The sequence below is a fragment of the Macaca fascicularis genome, chromosome 7, assembly GCF_037993035.2.
Source record: "Macaca fascicularis isolate 582-1 chromosome 7, T2T-MFA8v1.1".
Taxonomy (NCBI): Eukaryota; Metazoa; Chordata; class Mammalia; order Primates; family Cercopithecidae; genus Macaca; species Macaca fascicularis.
In genome coordinates this window covers 27,103,126-27,122,898 of record NC_088381.1, presented here as the reverse complement: position 1 = coordinate 27,122,898, position 19,773 = coordinate 27,103,126, and the positions used below count along the sequence as shown (strand labels likewise).

Sequence of the window (19,773 nt, the reverse complement as noted above, 5' to 3'; positions counted from 1 at the left end):
TTTCTTTGCACTATTTACTTATTTACTGCTTCTGTCTTTGCGTGTGATGATGAAATACATAATTCCGCAGTATGGGTCAAGATGTAATCACATATTTCAACCCCTTATTGATTAATCTTCAGCTGCTTAATAGCTTATGCTTTTTGATACATTCTCTGTGATTTCGTATTTCTGCATGTAAAATAGAATTTTACTTCTTACTTGTCTTTACGGATTATTTCAAAATTTATTTTACATCATATTGTATTTAATCCTGCTCACCAACTCCTTTGTTTGCTATTGTTTAGGTGGTTGCTCCTTATCAAACCTTACTGAACCCCCTGAGCAAGTTGAATGTTTTGAATAATCTACATTCCCATTTCATATTGGTGGATGATGGCACTGTTGGAAAGTATGGGGCAGAAGTCAGACTGAGAAGAGAACTTGAAAAAACTATTAATCAGCAAAGAATTCATGCTAGTAAGTGAATTCATAAATTTGTTACTGTTGAAATTGTTCTGGGCTGTACTAATAGCTAAATTCAAAGAAGGTGGAATGTTCTTTGAAGTGCTTTTTCTTACATAGCAAGATAACATGCGAAACAACCAACAGTGGTTGATCTTAGACAAAATGATAAGACCAAGGAAAAGAGGTCAAAATTGGGTACTCGGTTATCAAGGCTAAAACCAAAAAAGGTTCATTGAAAGTTCTGTTATTGCAATTCCATTTCAGCCCAAGGAATTCATAAATATTCCTTTTTTTGTTTTTTGAGACGGAGTCTTGCTCTGTCGCCCAGGCTGGAGTACAGTGGCGTGATCTTGGCTCACTGCAAGCTCCGTCTCCCAGGTTCACGCCATTCTCCTGCCTCAGCCTCCGGAGTAGCTGGGACTACAGGTACCCGCCTCCACGCCTGGCTAATTTTTTGTATTTTTAGTAGAGATGGGGTTTCACTGTGTTAGCCAGGATGGTCTTCATCTCCTGACTTCATGATCTGCCCATCTCGGCTTCCCAAAGTGCTGGGATTACAGACGTGAGCCACTACGCCTGGCCCATAAATATTCTTAATGTGTGATTTAGTCCAATACATGGCTGTGAAATTCAAAATTGAAAACTAAAAGGGAAAAAAATCACTGAAAGAAATAAATCAGCTTAAAATGAGTATCACTGTTTGGCTAAATGTGTCTTAAAAATTGTATTCCTGGGACTGATTTTTCTTTCTAACTATGTCTGAATTTTCTGGTTCAACATCTACATTTTTATTTCAAATAAAGGAAAATTTGTAACCTAAGAACCCCAAGAAGTTGAGCTCTGTGACAAAGTGAAATAGAAATTTAAAAACTACAGAACAGTGTTTATAGATTATGGAGGAGTCAAAGCTTTTGCTAAAAGTTAAGAATGGGCTGGGCATGGTGGCTCACGCCTATAATCACAGCACTTTGAGCGGCCGAGGTGGGTAGATTACCTGAGGTCGGGAGTGCTAGACCAGCCTGACCAATGTGGTGAAACCCTGTCTCTCCTAGAAATACAAAAATTAGCCGGGCATGGTGGTGTGCGCTTGTAGTCCCAGCTTCTTGGGAGGCTGAGACAGGAGAATTGTTTGAGTCCAGTAGGCGGAGGCTGCAGTGAGCTGAGATCACGTCACTGAATTCCAGCCTGGGTGACAGAGCAAGACTCCATCCCAAAAAAAAAAAAAAAAAAAAAAGTTAAGAATTGTTTATAGTCCTATAGCTACCTTTTGTTTTTTTCTTTTTCTCAGTGCACCACAAGTTACTGTAAAAGCAAAAATTTGTATTCTTCACTAATTTTTTTCTGTTGCTCTTCTAGAGATCTTGGAATTTTATTGATCAGTTCCAGTTATGTAATACTGTCATCAATTTCTTCTTTAATTTTTAATTTTTTTTTTTTGAGTTAAGAGTCTTGCACTGTTGCCTTGGCTGTTGTGCAGTGGCCCGATCTCAGCTCACTGCAACCTCCGCCTCCTGGGTTCAAGCGATTCTTGTGCCCCAGGCTCCAGAGTAGCTAGGATTACAGGCACTCGCCGCCATGCCCAGCTAATTTTTTGTATTGTTGATAGAGAGGGGGTTTCACTATGTTGGCCAGACTGTTCTTGATCGCCTGACCTCATGATCCGCCCGCCTCGGCCTCCTGAAGTGCTGGAATTACAGGCATGAGCCACTGCACCCAGCCGTCCTTTTTTTTTTGTTTTTTGAGATGGTCTTGCTCTGTCGCCCAGGCTGGAGTACAGCAGCCCGATCTCAGCTCACTGCAACCTTCGCCTCCTGGGTTCAAGTGATTCTCCTGCCTCAGCCTCCCGACTAGCTGGGACTTCAGGCGCTTGCCACTATGCCTGGCTACTTTTTTGTATTTTTAGTATAAATGGAGTTTCACCAAGTTAGCCAGGATGGTCTCCATCTCCTGACCTCATGATCTGCCCGTCTTGGCCTTCCAAAGTGCTAGGATTACAGACATGAGCCATTTCTTTTTTCTTTTTTACAAACCTTTCATATGGTGTTTGGGAAAGTCATTAATTTTATTTACTTACTTATTTATTTGTGTGATGGAGTCTCACTCTGTCCCCGGACTGGAGTACAGTGGCATGATCTTGGCTCACTGCAGCCTCTGCCTCCTGGGTTCAGGTGATTCTCCTGCCTCAGCCTCCCGAGTAGCTGGGACTACAGGCGTGTGCCACCACGCCTGGCTAATTTTTTGTATTTTTAGTAGAGACAGGGTTTCACCGTGTTAGCAGGATGGTCTGGATCTCCTGACCTTGTGATCTGCCTGCTTTGGCCTCCTGAAGTGCTGGGATTACGGGCATGAGCCACCGCACCTGGCCAAGACTGTCATTAATTTCTATTTTAATGTCTCATTTGGAATCAGAAATATATGTTTTTAAAATGAATAAAAATCCATGTTAGAAGTTCAACTAATGTATTAAAAAGCAAACTAAAAAATTAGTGTTTTACATTTCTTGTCAAGAGCTCAATAAAATATGGAAAACAAATTTTTACTTTTAAGTAGTGAATATATACATTATTTGATGTCTATTATATATTGGATTTTCTATTTTTGTCATTTAGAGAACAACCTTTAAGATAGTGACAAAGTATTCATTATTTAATATGTGAACTGATATCAAGTGGTGTGCTTAAAGTCAAGTCAACATAGTCTTAGAAATTATGTTTTTACTTTTTAATTTTTTTTTTTCAGTAAAATCTGAAATTAGAGTACTGTATTTTGCCTAATTTTTTTTCTTGGAAAGAAACTTGCTTGTGATGAAATAATTTTTTAATTTAACTTTGCTCTTTTTAGGGATTGGCCAAGGTGTCCCTGTGGTGGCACTTATATTTGAGGGTGGGCCAAATGTTATCCTCACAGTTCTTGAATACCTTCAGGAAAGCCCCCCTGTTCCAGTAGTTGTATGTGAAGGAACAGGCAGAGCTGCAGATCTACTAGCATATATTCATAAACAAACAGAAGAAGGAGGGTAAGTGTATGACAACATTTTAATTTATTTTATTTATTTATTTAATTTATTTATGATATGAAGTCTTGCTCTATCTCCCAGCCTGGGTGGAGTGCAATGGTGCAGTCTTGGTATACTACAACCTCCGCCTCCCAGGTTTAAGCGATTCTCCTGCCACAGCCTCCCAAGTAGCTGGGATTACATGCATGAACCACCACATCTGGCTAATTTTTGTATTTTTTTTTTAGTAGAGATGGGGTTTCACTGTCTTGGCCAGGCTAGTCTTGAACTCCTGACCTCAAGTGATCCACCCACCTCAGCCTCCCAAAGTGCTGGGATTACAGGCATGAGCCACCGTGCCTGGCCCATTTTAATTAATTTATTAAAATGGCTTGTGGTATTTAGAATACGGCGTTGGATTCCTTCCTGTGTTTTGTGAACATGAAAATTTTAAGTTTAATACAATACTTTGTTAAGCGTTGAGGAAATAGCCTGACTCATATGTTATTGGAAGAAATTAAAATAAAACCATCTTCATGGAACACAATTTTGTAAGATCTAGAGGCACTTATCTTTTAATCTAGTAGTTTCATTTCTGGGATTTGTTCCTACAGGTGTACATCTGTGAAATAATATATGTATAAAGCTACTTGTTACGGGATTCTTTGTAAAAGATTGAAACAAAATAGAACATGAGAAAACTAGATTAGTTATGGTGTATCTATACAAAGAAATGGTTTACAGCTGAGTAAGGATGGTTTTGAGGAGATTACCAAAATATGTACATGCAAAAAGGAAGATGTAGAGAAGCATATATATTGTGCCACTTTTTATATAGAATAAAAGGAGAGAGGATAATTATTTGTATATGCAGAAAGATATCTTGGAAAGTTATATAAGTAAATGATTCCTGAAAATAGTTGGGATAGAACTGGGCAGATGAAAGACAGTGGGAAGGAGACTTTCACTATTAATTTTAATATTTTAGCATTTTATATTTTCTACTATATTTTTGAGCCATGAAAATGTATTAAATATTCAAAAAAGAAAGATGTGAGTGCCTATGTTTAAGAACATCGTGGTGGAATACTAGTTTATACATCATAATATCTTCAGATTATTTTTATACAATATCTTATGTGAGTACTGATATTGCCACATACACTTTTTGATAAAATTCACAAAGTAATTCAAAGAGAAAAATCACTCCATTTCATTTATTTTCCTTCTAAGATTTGTGTTGGGAGTCTCATGAAAGAGAAAATAATCCCACCCAAGGTGAAGTATGTAATATTAATGCATTGTTTTCAAAGGTCTTACATGAATCTACCTGTACTTCATATTGATCTTACAAATAATGGAAGATGAAATCAGTGAATTATGTTTCCTTTTATTCCAGGAATCTTCCTGATGCAGCAGAGCCTGATATTATTTCCACTATCAAAAAAACATTTAACTTTGGCCAGAATGAAGCAGTTCATTTATTTCAAACACTGATGGAGTGCATGAAAAGAAAGGAGCTTGTGAGTGGATTTCAGCAGATAGGCCTTTTTTTCTTTCATTCAAAATACATTCTAAATTGGTGAAATACGTTTGTTTTTATTTGGATTTTAAACTTTGAAATCTTTATTAACCGTAAAAATATGTCATTTATTGGTCTGTTCCAAGTTGAGAGGTATCATAGAAGGAGGCCTGTAGTTTTTTATACGGTATTGAGACTGTGTATTTGTGCTTCTGTTTTAGGGAAAGTTTTAGGAAAAGTAACTAGGTCTCAACAGGTAATGTTCGGTACCAACGAAGAACTATAAAGAGTTGTTTATGGTTTCTGTAATAAAATATTTGGAAAAAAATTTTTTAATGTGCTTAAGCCTATTAAATTAAAGGTCAGTGCTGCTTTGTTTCAGTCATGTAAACATGGGCTTAAGTTTTCAGAGATAAAATTTTTTAGCAAGCCTATAAATAGATATATAACATGATTTGATTTGCTGTATTTTTCATTGCAAGTTTTTGTAAACTATGAAATAAAGTTGACCAAAAATTTTGTATTGGGGTTATAATAATGTTTCACTTTCTTTTCTTTGTTTTTTTTGTTTGTTTGGTTTTTGGTTTTTGGTTTTTTGAGACAAGAGTCTTGCTCCATTGCTCAAGCTGGAGTGCTGTGGTGCAATCTCAGCTCACTGCAACCTCCGGCTCCCGGGTGCAAGCGATTCTCTCCCTCCTCAGCCTCCCAAGTAGCTGGGACTACAGGCATACACCATCATGCCTGGCTAATTTTTGTATTTTCCCTAGAGACAGTGTTTCACTGTGTTGGCCAGGTTGGTCTCAAATTCCTAACCTCAGGTGATCCACCCACCTTGGCCTCCCAAATTGCTGGGATTACAAGCATGAGCCATGGGCCTGACCATCTTTCACTTTATGAAAAATGTTATTAAATTACAATTTCTGAAATGGTGCTGTGTTTCAAGTAATTTAAAGACATTTACAGTAAAAAGATTGACCAAAACAAACATTTATCTTTCAAGAATACATACATTATGTGAACATGTAAATGTTCATTCTGTGGAAGTAACTGTAGGATTTATTTACCCTGATAAAGAATCTATAGCCTCAGCCCCTAAATTTCTTACTCTAGTAAGGGCCATAAGATAGATCAGAATATCATATGAAACCAAATATTTTTAGTATTTTTGCCATTTTATTTGGTAAATGATAAAGTTTTTTAAATTTTTTGGTTTTTTTGGTTGAAATAAAGTTACTAACTGGATACATAAATATATTATGTGTATGTATGTTTATGTATGCATAATACATAGATTCCTAGATGTATATATATATATTTTGCCCCCCCCCCCAATAGAGTTTGATATTACTGGGTCTTATGATGCCTTTGTTTTAAAAATATAAAGGCATAATATTATGAATTTATCTTTAAATAGATCACTGTTTTCCATATTGGGTCAGATGAACATCAAGATATAGATGTAGCAATACTTACTGCACTGCTTAAAGGTAAGCCTCTAAGAACTTTTTTATTTGTAAAACCTTTTATTTATTTCTTGTATGGATGTGTGTGTGTATATGTGTATGTATGTAAAATATAGAAACTTTTAACATGGCTAACTACTTGCAAAGTGAATTTTCAGTCATTTTTCTTTGTGAAAAATACAATGTTGGTTTCCTTGGCAGTAAAGTAACTTTTGATTTAATCTTGTAGAATTTAAAAAATAAAAGTTTTTAGCAAGGTTTATGCCACCAAACCTATTTAATAGTCCTATTAAGAATGTCTAACATCCTGAGCCAGGCACGGTGGCGCACACCTGTGATCCCAACACTTTGGGAGCCAAAGCAGGAGGATCACTTGAGGCCAGGAGTTTAAGACCAGCCTAGACAAGATAGACCCATCTCTACAAAAAATTTAAAAATTACCTGGGCATGGTGGCATGTGCCTGTAGTCCCAGCTACTTGGGAGGTTGAGGTGGAATCACTTGAGCCTGGAAGGTTGAGGCTGCAGTGAGCTGTGATCATGCCACTGTACTCCAGTCTGGGCAACAGAGCAAGACCCTATCTCACAACAAACAAAAATTAGCTGGGCATGGTGGTGTACACTCTGTAGTCTAAGCTGTTCAGGAGGCTGAAGCGGAAGGATTGCTTGAGCCTAGGGTTTGAGGTTACAGTGAGCCATCATCACACCACTGCACTCCAGCCTGGGTGAGACCAAGACCTTGTCTCTAAAAATAAATAAAAATGTGTCACTTTCTTAATCAGCTGAAAAATAAGTGTTTAAAGGTTATAAAGCATTAGTTGATAGAATTTAAAGATAGAATTTTAAAACATGCTGTCTTCATTATGAAGGGAAAGTTTGAAAACTAGTGGTATCTTCTAGGACTAAGGGATTGAAGCGCACACACACACTGATCCTCTCATTGTCTCCCCAAAGACATCCAACAGATATAACAACATTATAGTGAAATATTTTCTCAGAAATTAGGAACTAAGACAGTATCCCATCTATCTACCTGAAAGTTAGTGTAGAGTGATGTGCCAGGAACCCATCACATTAAGAGGATACTGTCCTTTTATTTACAAGAATTTTCTTGCATATTAGACCATAATAAATTGCCAATACATTAAGCATTTTTAAAATACTGTGATAAAATATATTTATATCATCTGGGATTGTGGTATCAAGAGATCACAAGTGATAGGAAACCTAGAAACCAAAAAGGAAAAAAAAATAATAAATGGGATTGCATAAAAATAAATAAGGCTGCGTCCGCTGACTCACACCTGTGATCCCAGCAATTTGGGAGACTGAGGCAGGTGAATCACTTGAGGTCAGGAGTTCAAGATCAGCCTGGCCAACATGGCAAAACCTCGTCTCTACTAATAATACAAAAATTAGCCGGGGGTGGTAGTGGGAGCCTTTAGTCCCAGCTACTCTGGAGGCTGAGGCATAAGAATCACTTGAACCTGGGAGGCAGAGGTTGCAGTGAGCCAGGATCACACCACTGCACTACAGCCTGGGTGACAGAGTGAAACTGTGTCTCAGAAAAATAAATAAATAAATAAAAAGGTTATAAAGAAAGTACCATATTCATTAATTATTTACCATGTACCTTTCTGTGTATTAACCACTATATTTAAGTGGTTTACATTATCTCATTTTATTCCTACGAGTCAGATTTCCTGTGGTTTTACTCATTTTATAGATGAGGAAACTAAGGAAGAGAAATGTTGAAGTGGAGGGATCAAAAAGAGCTGTTAAAAATTAATAAGAGAAAGATGACTACCTCGTGGAAAAATGGGTCAGAACTTATGTAATAGATAATTAATAGAGGAATCCAAATACTTAGAGAAAATATGGAAGGATGGCCAATGTTACAGTAATACATTTTGGGGAGGCTGAGATAAGCAGATCCCTTGAGCCCAGGAGTTTGAGATCAGTCTGGGCAATTTGGCAAAACCCTGTCTCTACAAAAAATACAAAAATTAGCCTGGTGTGGTGCCATGCACCAGTGGTCCCAGCTACTTGAGTGAGGCTGAGGTGGGAGGGTCAGTTGAGCCCAGGAGGCAGAGGTTGCAGTGAACCAAGCCCACGCCACTGCACTCTAGCCTGGACAACAGGGAGAGACCCGGTCTCAAAAAAGAAAAGAAAAGAAGGAAACTCCCCTCTCCATGGCACATGGAGAAATGATTATGGTTATACCCCTCCCCTGGTGGATGGTAGAAGCGATCTGAAGTATTTTGGAGTATATCAAAAACCTTGAAGTATATATCCTTGTACCTAGTAATTTGACTTCTAGAATATCATCCTATTTGAATATTCAAGCATGTGCACAAAAACATACTCAGCAAAAAATTCAAAATAATTTGAATATCTACCATTTGAAGTATTTGTTAAATAAATTGTGGCTCACCTAAGTATATATAAGGTAGATTTATATATAATTTTAAGAAGAACCAAGGTATGATATCCAGGTACATAAAGCAAGCTACTGAACACTTTTGTAGTATGAACCCATTTTTGAATAAAAAATGGAAAGTTTATGTATGAGCTTGTATATGCACAGAAAAGTACCTGACAGGCTGTTTTCAAAATCCTGATAGTGCTCTCTCTGTGATAGAAACAGTTCATCTTTGTTTTCTTCTCATTTTTCTGCATTTCTAAATGTTTGCAATGAATGGGAATATGTTGTTTATAGTTGGAAAGGTAAAGTTCTTAACCCTGGGGCTTATCTTATCTCTCTGAGGCAGGCTACTTCTGAATGGTGGCTGACACCAGCTGTGTAAGTTAACTAAAGAATGGTGGGGAGATGTCATAAGTGTTCGTGCTGGGCACTGTGGCTCACACTTGTAATCCCAGCATATTGGGAGGCCCAAGTGGCAGGATCACTTGAGGCCGGGAGTTTGAGACCTGCCTGGTCAACAAGTAAGACTCTGTCTCTACATAAAGTTAAAAAATTAGCTGGGTGTGGTGGTGCTCATCTGTAGTCTCAGCTACTCAGAAGCTAAGGTGGGAGGTACACTTGAACCCAGGAATTTGAGGCTGCAGTGAGCCATGATCACCTTTGCAGTTTATCCTGAGCAACAGACCAAGACCCCATCTCTTTAAAAAAAAAAAGTGTTCACCTTTTAATGGAGATAAATTAATTGAACCTGTCAACTATTTTCTTTATTCGATTAGGTACTAATGCATCTGCATTTGACCAGCTTATCCTTACATTGGCATGGGATAGAGTTGACATTGCCAAAAATCATGTATTTGTTTATGGACAGCAGTGGCTGGTATGTAAATAATCTACATACACAATACAATTAAATTACACTAAGTAATAAAAAAGTATTTCCGGGAACTGTGAACTGACTTGACATTTTACTTTTCTGCCAATAGTTCGAAAATAGTTTAGCTAAGTATTTCTACACCATTCCGATCCAGTTTAGGATTTAATATATGCCTCTAGATAAAACCTTATTTTTTTATAGAGTATATAGATCTCTAAGAATCTTAGAACTGAAAGAAGCTTTGGAACTCATGCTCTGTATACAAGAGAATCCATTCTAGCATTCCCCCTGATGTTTAGACCTATTCTTTTTTTAATCTTCCTCATCCTACTAAATGGGAACAACTTCTTCCTAGTTTCTAAGATGAGAATCTTTAGTGTTTTACTTTTCTCTTTCTCATGTATTCCAATCCAATTCCATCTGTAAATCTTGTCAGATCTACTTTCAAAATACCTAATTTTATCATCCTGGTCTAGTCTATCATCATCCTTCTTTTGTGTTATTTCAGTAGCATACTTTTTGGTTTCACTTCTCTCATACTTGCTGTCCTTTTACGAACAGGAGATGAATCACATTCCATTTACTCAGAGCATAATCCAGAGCCTTACATGCTACTACTATCCGCTTTGCTCTTTTTTATCTAACCTTGTTGGCATTCTTGCTCTTCTTTGAACATATCAAGCATGCTCCTATCTCTAGGCTTTGTACTTGCCTGTCTCTCTATCTTAACATTCTTCCCTAGATACCCACGTGGGCTTAATTCCTCCTATCTTTCTGGCCTCTAACCAAATGTCTCCTCTTTGGATTTCCTCTGTCCACCCTATTTTAATAGCATCCCCCTAAACCAGCATTCTTCCCTGCTATTTTTTCCTAACTTTTGTCGCCATCTGACAAACCATATAATGTAGCTATTATTTATTGTTTGTTTGTCTTTCTCCTAGAAAGTAAACTTTCTGAGGGCAAGAATATTTTTCCGTTTTGTTTACTATTGTATTGACAGCTTGGTATGTAGTAATCACTTAAAATTTTGTTACATGTCTGAATCAATAGGAGGCTGGGCAGATTAAATGTTCATCTGTACCTTGAAGTATTACCAGCCTTTACAGAGGATGAACTAGATCCTTTTTGTCCACATAGTAAATATAAACAGCAAATTGCAGAAAAGTATGCACAGTATGATCTTAATTGTGGCAAATTCTCCTTATGAATGTACAAACATTCATGCATATCTACATGTACTGTGTAGTAACAGTACCTTTCTAAAACTGTTAACATAGGATTCATCTTGGAGAGATGGGGGCTGGAGGAGAGAAAATTTTATTTTATACCATTTTGTAGTGTTTGATTTTTTTTTTTTAACCATGGAAGTGTATTTCCTATATAGCAATAAAAAAACAGTTTATTTAGTCACTTCTCCTCTTGCAGGACTACAGAGGAAAAAAATTAATGTTAATCATTTGTGGTGATGACTATAACCAACCTTATTTTTCCCTTGAATAATTTCACTGGATTTTGTTCTCCTCAGATGTAAAGGCTTGGATGAAGCATTTATCTTCTGTGTATATGTGGTTTGTCTGATGGATTTCTTCTGCATAATGTTACCTATTTGATTTTGTGCTTCTTGCTAAACTTAGAATTTGCAAAACAGTTATTTTTCTTTTTTCTTCTTACTTGCCAGGAGTTCAGTATGCATTGAGTGATTGAGGAAATGCTCCTTACAAAGCAGACACTTTTTTTTTTAAATGGTCTCTTTTTTCCCCTCAGATATGAAAATTAAGTTTTTGTTCTAGGGCAGTGATTATAAACACAGATAGAATGTTCTTGTTTTAAAAACAATACTTTTGTTATATCTCCTTTTATTCTACTAAAGTGAAATGTCATAATTACATAAATTAAGAATATATGTATAATGCCCTAACTGTAATAAGACAGAAAAAATGATTTATAATAAAAAATAAATATTTCAGTATACAAATGTTCAAGATTGGCAATATAAAACACATACTGAGTCAGATGCCTGCAGTTATAATGAGTGTAAATGCTGCAGTTATACATACTAATACAAGTATGTTGTTGGTAACTTAAATATCCTGGGGAACAGATAAACATCCTTTGCAAGTGTAGGACAAAGAAAGATCAAGTGGGCACTAGAATAATGTTAGAATATTACTGTTAGAATAAGTAATAACATCAGGATTATTTGTATGTGATAAGAGAAAGAAGGAAATAATCTGAAGTAAAATAGTAGTAACATGCCATGATAAACTACAGCCTATTAATGTAGAGAAAACTAATAAGTATTATTTTCTTGGAAATCGGGCCTTATTTTTAAGCATGTGAAAATATTTTCCTTGTGACAGAATTGAATATTGAAAAATGTCACAGAAAACATACCTTGTATCTTTAAATGCCATCATGTAAAAGGCATACATTTCATCAGTATATACTTAAAATAGGCCTAGGTGTGGTGGCTCATGCCTCTTAATTCCAGTACTGTGGGAGGCTGAGGTAGGAAGATCACTTGAGGCCAGGAGTTTGAGACCTGTCCCTATTTAAAAAAATAAAAGAAAAAGAAAAAAGGCAGGTACAGGGGTGCACACCTGTAGTTCTTAGCTACGCGGGAGGCTGAGGTGGGAACATCCCTGGAACCCCTGAGTTTGAGGCTGCAGTGAGCTATGATTGTGCCACTGGGTGACAGAATGAGACCCCATCTGAAAAAATGGAAAGTATATACTGAAAATATCATGAAGACTATATCCTTGCTAGGTGATGTAAATTGAAGATAGATTGGAGAAAGAAATAGTAATACAAGTTCCTCTAGAGAAGTTGTGTAGTTGTGTGTTAAACCTCTGAAGATAGAATAAGATTGGAAAATAATGGGTTAAAAAACCAGTGGTTTTGTATTGATTTTTGCCACAAAGATGTTTTTAGTAATGTGGTACTAAATTTTTAAAAATACACAGAAATATACAAAATATTAAAAAATATACAGACTATATTAAAACAATATTAATAAAACTCAGTGAAATACCTACATTTTGTGTGTCTACTGATTTACCAGTATTTGATTTGAAAGTCTGTTGAAGTCTATAAAATAGGCTTTAATATATAAAGGACTGCTACAAATGCTGAATGATACAGATGTGTTATATTAAGCACAAATGACATAAGTTGTACTGCTGTCAAGTGATTTCTTTTCCCTAATGATGAATGATTTCTTTTAAAGTTCTGAAGAAAACTAAGTACAATCTTGCCTGACTTATCTGGTGGTTGTATTTTTGGAAAATTCATTGTAGAACAAAAACCATGATGAAATACTTAGTGTTCATTTGTAAGGCAGAATTACTGGTTTTTCACTCATGAACATCTAACAGGATAATAAAAAGTTGTGTGGGATGCGGGATAGTTTCTGAGTAGAATTCTCCAGCATATTGCTTGATTTCTGATGTCCCTTGACCCTACCCATTAAATGTTAGTAACAGCACTCAATTATTGAAATAATCCTTACCACAAAACCTTCCCTAAACACCGAGAGCATTGCTTTAAGGTATTCTTTCCCGAGATTTAATTGATGATGGATTCTGTTTTTTCCCCCATGTAACATTTATTCTCCTACAGAAGTAGTGTTTGTGGAATATTCTTTAAGAAATGTTGTTCTAGAGAGGTCTTTTAATCCATTCCCTCAACACCTAAAGTCTTACTAGCTTTTTACTGTGTTGCATCTTTCTAATTTTGTTCTAAAACTGTTGGGAACAAATTAAATATAAATCCTAAGGACTTAACATTTAAAAGTGTTTGTATAATTAGAATATGTGAACTATATACTTATTAAATTTGATACTCCTAGGTTGGATCCTTGGAACAAGCTATGCTTGATGCTCTTGTAATGGATAGAGTTGCATTTGTAAAACTTCTTATTGAAAATGGAGTAAGCATGCATAAATTCCTTACCATTCCAAGACTGGAAGAACTTTACAACACTGTAAGTCTACGTTAAAATTCTTTATTGACTACATTTTATCTTTTGGGAAATGTTACTTTACTTGAATATAGCTGTTCCTATTGATAAAACCCTTAATGTCTTCCTCGGTTATATGAAAAAATTATAGCCAGTCTTAGTATGGATTGGTTGTATTACAGTCTGAAACCCTTTCCTTGTTTTTAGAACCCATTTCCTGTCACCATACTCACATAGGGCTATTAAGCCTACCTCTCTTTCCTATCTGTCTCCCTTTCCCTCCCCTCACCCCTTTTTAAAACTATAGGATCAACTTCTTAATTATAGGGTGATTATGTTTCTTTTGACTCTGTTGTCTAATGGAGGAATTATGCATTGCTTTTTGCTCTTTTTTTACATTCATTGTTTGACCTCATGGTATACCCCTTTTAGCTTACATACTGTTTTCATTTTTTTGGTAAAGGACTCCTGAAAACTTATTATTCTTGTCACAAAGACTTTCTCATTTTATTCCAAGTTTTTATTATCATTAGCATTGAAGATATACTACCCTTCTTAGTGGTTTTCTGATGAATATGAATTTACTACCCAAATCCTTAACTTGATTTTCAAAGATCTTCATATATTGCCCCAGCTACTTTTCTCACTTGGCCTTTTTATTGCTCCCCAAATCCTGGGGGAGAGGGGAACGGCGGCAATAAGATGGTAAATGTCTACCTACTATTTACTAAAAATAAAAACTTTTTTTTTTTTTTTATTAGATGGAGTCTCGCTCTGTCGCCAGGCTGGAGTGCAGTGGCGCCATCTTGGCTCTCTGCAAACTCCACCTCCCTGTTTCAAGTGATTCTCCTGCCTCAGCCTCCCAAGTAGCTGGGACTACAGGCATGTGCCACCACACCCAGCTAATTTTTGTATTTTTAGTACAGTCGACGTTTCACCATGTTGGCCAGGATGGTCTTGGTCTCTTGACCTCATAATCTGCCTGCCTCAGTCTCCCAAAGCGCTGGGATTACAGGCATGAGCCACAGCACCCAGCCAAAAATACAAACTTTTTTTAAAAAAGCATTTGCTGTTTTCACAGTGCTGGTCTGTTTTGCTTCCAACTAATAACCCGTTTATTGAAATGTTGTTCATTGCTCAGAACTTAGCTCAAATGCATGCCACTGGTTCCATGAAGCTTGATGGCATAGTTAAGTACAATTATTAGGTCTTTCCCTTTGGATTGTAAATTTCTTTAAAGTAGGTATTATATCTTATTTTCTCCCATTTTTTTCTTTTTTTGAGACAGAATCTCACTCTGTCGCCCAGGCTGGAGTGCAGTGGCACGATCTGGGCTCACTGCAACCTCTGCCTCCCGGGTTCAAGCAATTTTCCTGCCTCAGCCTCCTGAGTAGCTGAGATTACAGGTGTGCGCCACCATGCCCAGCTAATTTTTGTATTTTTAGTAGAAATGGGGTTTTACCATGTTGACCAGGCTGGTCTTGAACTCCCAGCTTCAGGTGATCTGCCTGCCTCAGCCTCCCAAAGTTCTGGGATTACAGGCATGAGCCACCAGGCCCAGCCTCCATTATTTTCTTTTAATAGTGCATAGCACATTTGCATTGAACTTTGTTGACATTTTACTGTCCCTAGTGGATAGATGTAAAAATTAAAAGGATTATTCATTGTGCTGTAGTAAGGTTTATCCCTGAAATATAAAGCAGTGTAAAATAATAAAAATAAACATTGATCCCATTAGCAAGGCAAGTAATTTTTAAATTATGTAACTCAAAGGTCTTAAGAAAATACTGTAGTTACTTTTAGCATCAATTATTGATGAAGTTTTAAAACATTTAAGGGCTTGCAACATGATAAAGTAGTGATTCTCAAACTTTTTAATTTCAGGGTTCCTTTACATTAAAATTATCAAGAACTTCAGAGAGCTTTTCTAAAGAGGTTTTGTTTATGTGTGTTGGTATTTTAGAATGTAAAAATGCGAGTTTTAAAAAATATTTGTTTTTATTAAAGTAGCAATTATGTTTACTTAAAATTTCTAACCTTATCCCATGTTAACATAAATATTTGTTACTTGTATTTCTTTTTTCTTAAATTAGCACCTTCTGCCTGATACGTTTTTATTTTTATTTTTTTTTTTGAGACGGAGTTTTGCTCTCGTCATCCAGGCTGGAGTGCAATGGCACAATCTCAGCTCACTGCAACCTCCACGTCCCAGATTCAAGTGGTTCTCCTGCCTCAGCCTCCCAAGTAGCTAGGATTAGAGATGCCCACCACCACACCCGGCTAATTTTTGTGTTTTTAGTAGTGATGAGGTTTCATCATGTTGGCCAGGCTGGTCTTGAACTCCTGATCTAAGGTGATCCACCCGCCTCGACCTGCCAAAGTGCTGGGATTACAGGCATGAGCCACCGCGCCCAGCCTGCTATGTTTTTATTTTTAAAGAAAACAGAAAAATTGCTGAGGAGAGGAAAACATTTTTGCAAATGTCTTTAAAGTCTAGCCTTATAAAAGCAGCTGGATTCTCATATTTGCTTCTGAATTTAATCTCACAATATCACACATCAGAAAGCTTCTGGAAAACTTCACCAAACACGGAGAGAATAAGAATGAAACAATACAAATACAATTTTAATATGATTAGGAAAAAAAGTCTTGATCTCATGGAACTCCCAAAGGAATCATGGGGGCCTCAGGTGTCCCCAGGTCACACTTTGAGAATTACTATGTTAAAGTACATTTATTATTTACTAACAGTTTATTTTTAATGGATAAACATTTAATAGAGTAGGATAAAATAGAATTTAAAAAATTCTAAGTGCCTTTGTATATGATTATATACCGTTGGAGAAAAATGCAGTGAAATTCCCCAATACTCCCAAAATATGGGATGCTTCTTACTAACTTAGAAGAAACTCTTATTTTAAAAAGTTAACCTGTGGGGGAGAATTGGCAGAGAGAACTTAGCCCCTGAGTGGATAGACTAAATAAATATTGTTGTTGTTTTTTTTAAAAATTTTTTATTTTTTGGGGGATGGAGTTTCACTCTTGTTGCCCAGGCTGGAGCACAGTGGCGTGATCTCGGCTCACCACAACCTCCGCCTCCCGGGTTCAAGCGATTCTTCTGCCTCAGCCTCCCGAGTAGGTGGGATTACAGGCATGCGCCACCACACTGGGCTAATTTTGTGTTTTTTCAGTAGAGACGGGGTTTCTCTGTGTTGGTCAGGCTGGTCTCGAACTCCCAACCTCAGGTGATCCACCCGCCTCGGCCTCCCAAAGTGCTGAGATTACAGGCTTGAGCCACCGTGCCCGGCCCTAAATAAATATTGTAAAAAGAAGACAGAGCAAAGTAAAGTATAATTTATATGCAATGTCAATTGTAGTCATCTTAGATATTATATAGAATTTGAAAGCCAGGAATATAAAAGAAAATAACTTTTTCTCCAAAGAAATAATGGTAGATGGCCGGGTGCGGTAGCTCACGCCTGTAATCCCAGCACTTTGGGAGGCTGAGGCAGGAGACCATCCTGGCTAACACAGTGAAACCCTGTCTCTACTGAAAATACAAAAAAGTTAGCAGGGCATGGTAGCAGCGGGCACCTGTAGTCCCAGCTACTTGGGAGACTGAGGCAGGAGAATGGCGTGAACCCAGGAGGCGGAGCTTGCAGTGAGCCGAGATTGCACCTCTGCAGTCCAGCCTGGGCGACAGAGCGAGATTCCATCTCAAAAAAATAAAGAAATAATGGTAGGTGCACCCAGTTAAATTTTAAAACATTTTACAAAGTAGATGTGATCGAAATAAAAAAGTAGATTGAGTTGATTACTATAATAACTTATCATATAAAATATCAATACACGGGTGGCATTAAATCCCATTTGATAATTCTTTTAAACAATAGGATTTAAAGTATTTAGAAGTCTCTTGATTTGTGTCACCTGGAATTCATTGCATTAAATTTCAGACGGGTCAAATGACTACCTCAGGTCTTTTTGAGCCATTTACTTCCTTCTTGGTCGAGGAGAATAGATATTTGGCTATTTTTTCAAAATACAGACTGCCATCAAAATGAGATTACTAGAAAGGTGGAACTTGCGATTAGTCCACTCTAACATTATATATTAAGAGAAGTAAGATAATGGCAAAATTATGGCATATATAAATGTTAAATCAGGGATGTCCAATCTTTTGGCTTTCCTGAGCCACATTGGAAGAAGAATTGTCTTGGGCCATACATAAAATATACTAATGATAGCTGATGAGCTTAAAAAAAAAAAATTGGAAAAAAACTCAATGTTTTAGGAAAGTTTACAAATTTGTGCTGGGCCGCATTCAAAGCCTTCTTGGGCTGTATGCAGCCCGTGGGCTACAGGTTGGACAAGCTTATGTTAAAAGACTTGTTACTCAAAATATTTAAAGTCTCAATATGACTTTATTAGTGATGGAACAGAGGAACAGACATTTTAACAAGAAGAAAGGTATTGTACAGCGCCATTATCAATGAAATAAATGTAAATTTAAATTTAAGGTACAGTTGTAAAGTTGCAGTGTTGACATGACTTTTATGAAACAAAAAAGAATATCATTTTAGTGATACTCTAAGATTATTTGTTTTTTGGCAGTAAACGTGACAATTCTTTGTTGTTCTACTTTATGAATAGAACTTAAGGAAATAACTCCAAAACAGTGTAATTTATATAAGGAGGTTCTCAAAAATCCTGTAAACTTTAAATTATTTTAGAAGAAAAATAATAGTTTGCTGTAACTTTTTCTCCCTAAAGAAACAAGGTCCAACTAATCCAATGCTGTTTCATCTTGTTCGAGACGTCAAACAGGTAAAAGATTATTTTTGCTTTTGAAAAATGTTATTTTAAAAAATCATTTATATTTCATCTTTTTTTTTTTCAAAGTATTTGGAAATACCAATAAAATTAGTTTACAGAACAAGATAAAATATGGGCTGAATTTGTGGTAAGAGAGGAGTAAAGAGCATAATGTATCAGAAAACAAGAAAAAAAGAGAATTTATGAAATTAAGACCACTGCCAGGCATGGGAGGCTCAAACCTGTAATCCCAGCATTTCGGCAGGTTGAGACTGGTGGATTGCTTGAGCCCAGGAGTTCGAGACCAGCCTGGGCAGCATGCTGAAATCACATCTCTACAAAAAGTTAAAAAAATTACCTGGGCATGGTGGTGCACACCTGTAGTACCAGCTACTCGGGAGGCTGAGGTGGGAGGATCGCTTGAGGCCAGGAGGTGGAGGCTGCCATGAGCCATGATCTTGCCATTGCATTCCAGCCTGGGAACAGAGTGAGACTCTGTCTTAAAAAAAAAAAAAAAAAAAAAAAAGCTATTGAGCTTCTGGTCATCCAAGATAGAATATGATGTATAAAGCTCATTGGTTCATAAAAGAAAGACTGTTGATAGAATGTATCTTTTTTCCTCTATCTTCAGCAGAAATTTGTTCCTTAGCAAATTGTCCGAATGTAAAGGATACTGAATAAGGAAATTGAGGACAGGGTCATGATCTTAATGGCAGACTTTGCCAGTAAAAATGCTGAAAAGCTCTCTCCCCTTAAAAAAAATTGCCAGTAGAAATACTGAAAAGCTCTCTCCCCTTAAAAAAAAATGTAGTGTTTCTACTCAGCCATACAAAAGAATGAAATCATGTCCTTTGTGGCAATGTGAATGGAACTAGAGGTTCATTATCCTAAGTGAAATAACTTAGTCAAATACCACGTTTTCACTTATAAGTTGGAGCTAAACAATGGGTACCTGTGGACACAGAGTGGAATGATAGACACTGGAGACTTAACAAAAGGTGGGAGGTTGGGTTGGGGGGTGAGGGTTGAACAGTTTACCTGTGGGTACACTATTCTCCATTCAGGTAATAGGTACACTGAAAGCCTAGTCTTCACCACTACATAACACATGCATGTAAGAAATCTATACTTGTAACCCTAAATATATATAAATCGCTTTAACATTTTTAAAAGTAAAACAAAATCTAGTATTGGTAGTGATGAATGTATAACACTCTCATGATCTCAGGCTGTTCTGTGGCCACTAAATTGATGTACCCTTATTCCTCTTCTCTCC

The 19,773-nt window shown here is 36.7% G+C and overlaps 1 protein-coding gene across 6 annotated transcripts in view; it reads left to right on the top strand.

The window, feature by feature from the left end:
• The window catches only part of TRPM7 (transient receptor potential cation channel subfamily M member 7), a 120,169-nt gene that overhangs the window by 43,092 nt on the left and 57,304 nt on the right, over positions 1–19,773 (top strand). For 5 of the 6 annotated variants that reach the window (XM_045395448.3, XM_045395447.3, XM_065547925.2 and 2 more), the window contains exons 7-13: positions 288–459; positions 3,289–3,463; positions 4,842–4,965; positions 6,379–6,451; positions 9,627–9,727; positions 13,572–13,706; positions 18,456–18,509. In XM_045395448.3, coding sequence (XP_045251383.2) covers positions 288–459; positions 3,289–3,463; positions 4,842–4,965; positions 6,379–6,451; positions 9,627–9,727; positions 13,572–13,706; positions 18,456–18,509 — 834 coding nt within the window. The remainder of the gene's footprint in view (positions 1–287; positions 460–3,288; positions 3,464–4,841; positions 4,966–6,378; positions 6,452–9,626; positions 9,728–13,571; positions 13,707–18,455; positions 18,510–19,773) is intronic. The other variant, XM_045395449.3, reaches the window with a different exon arrangement.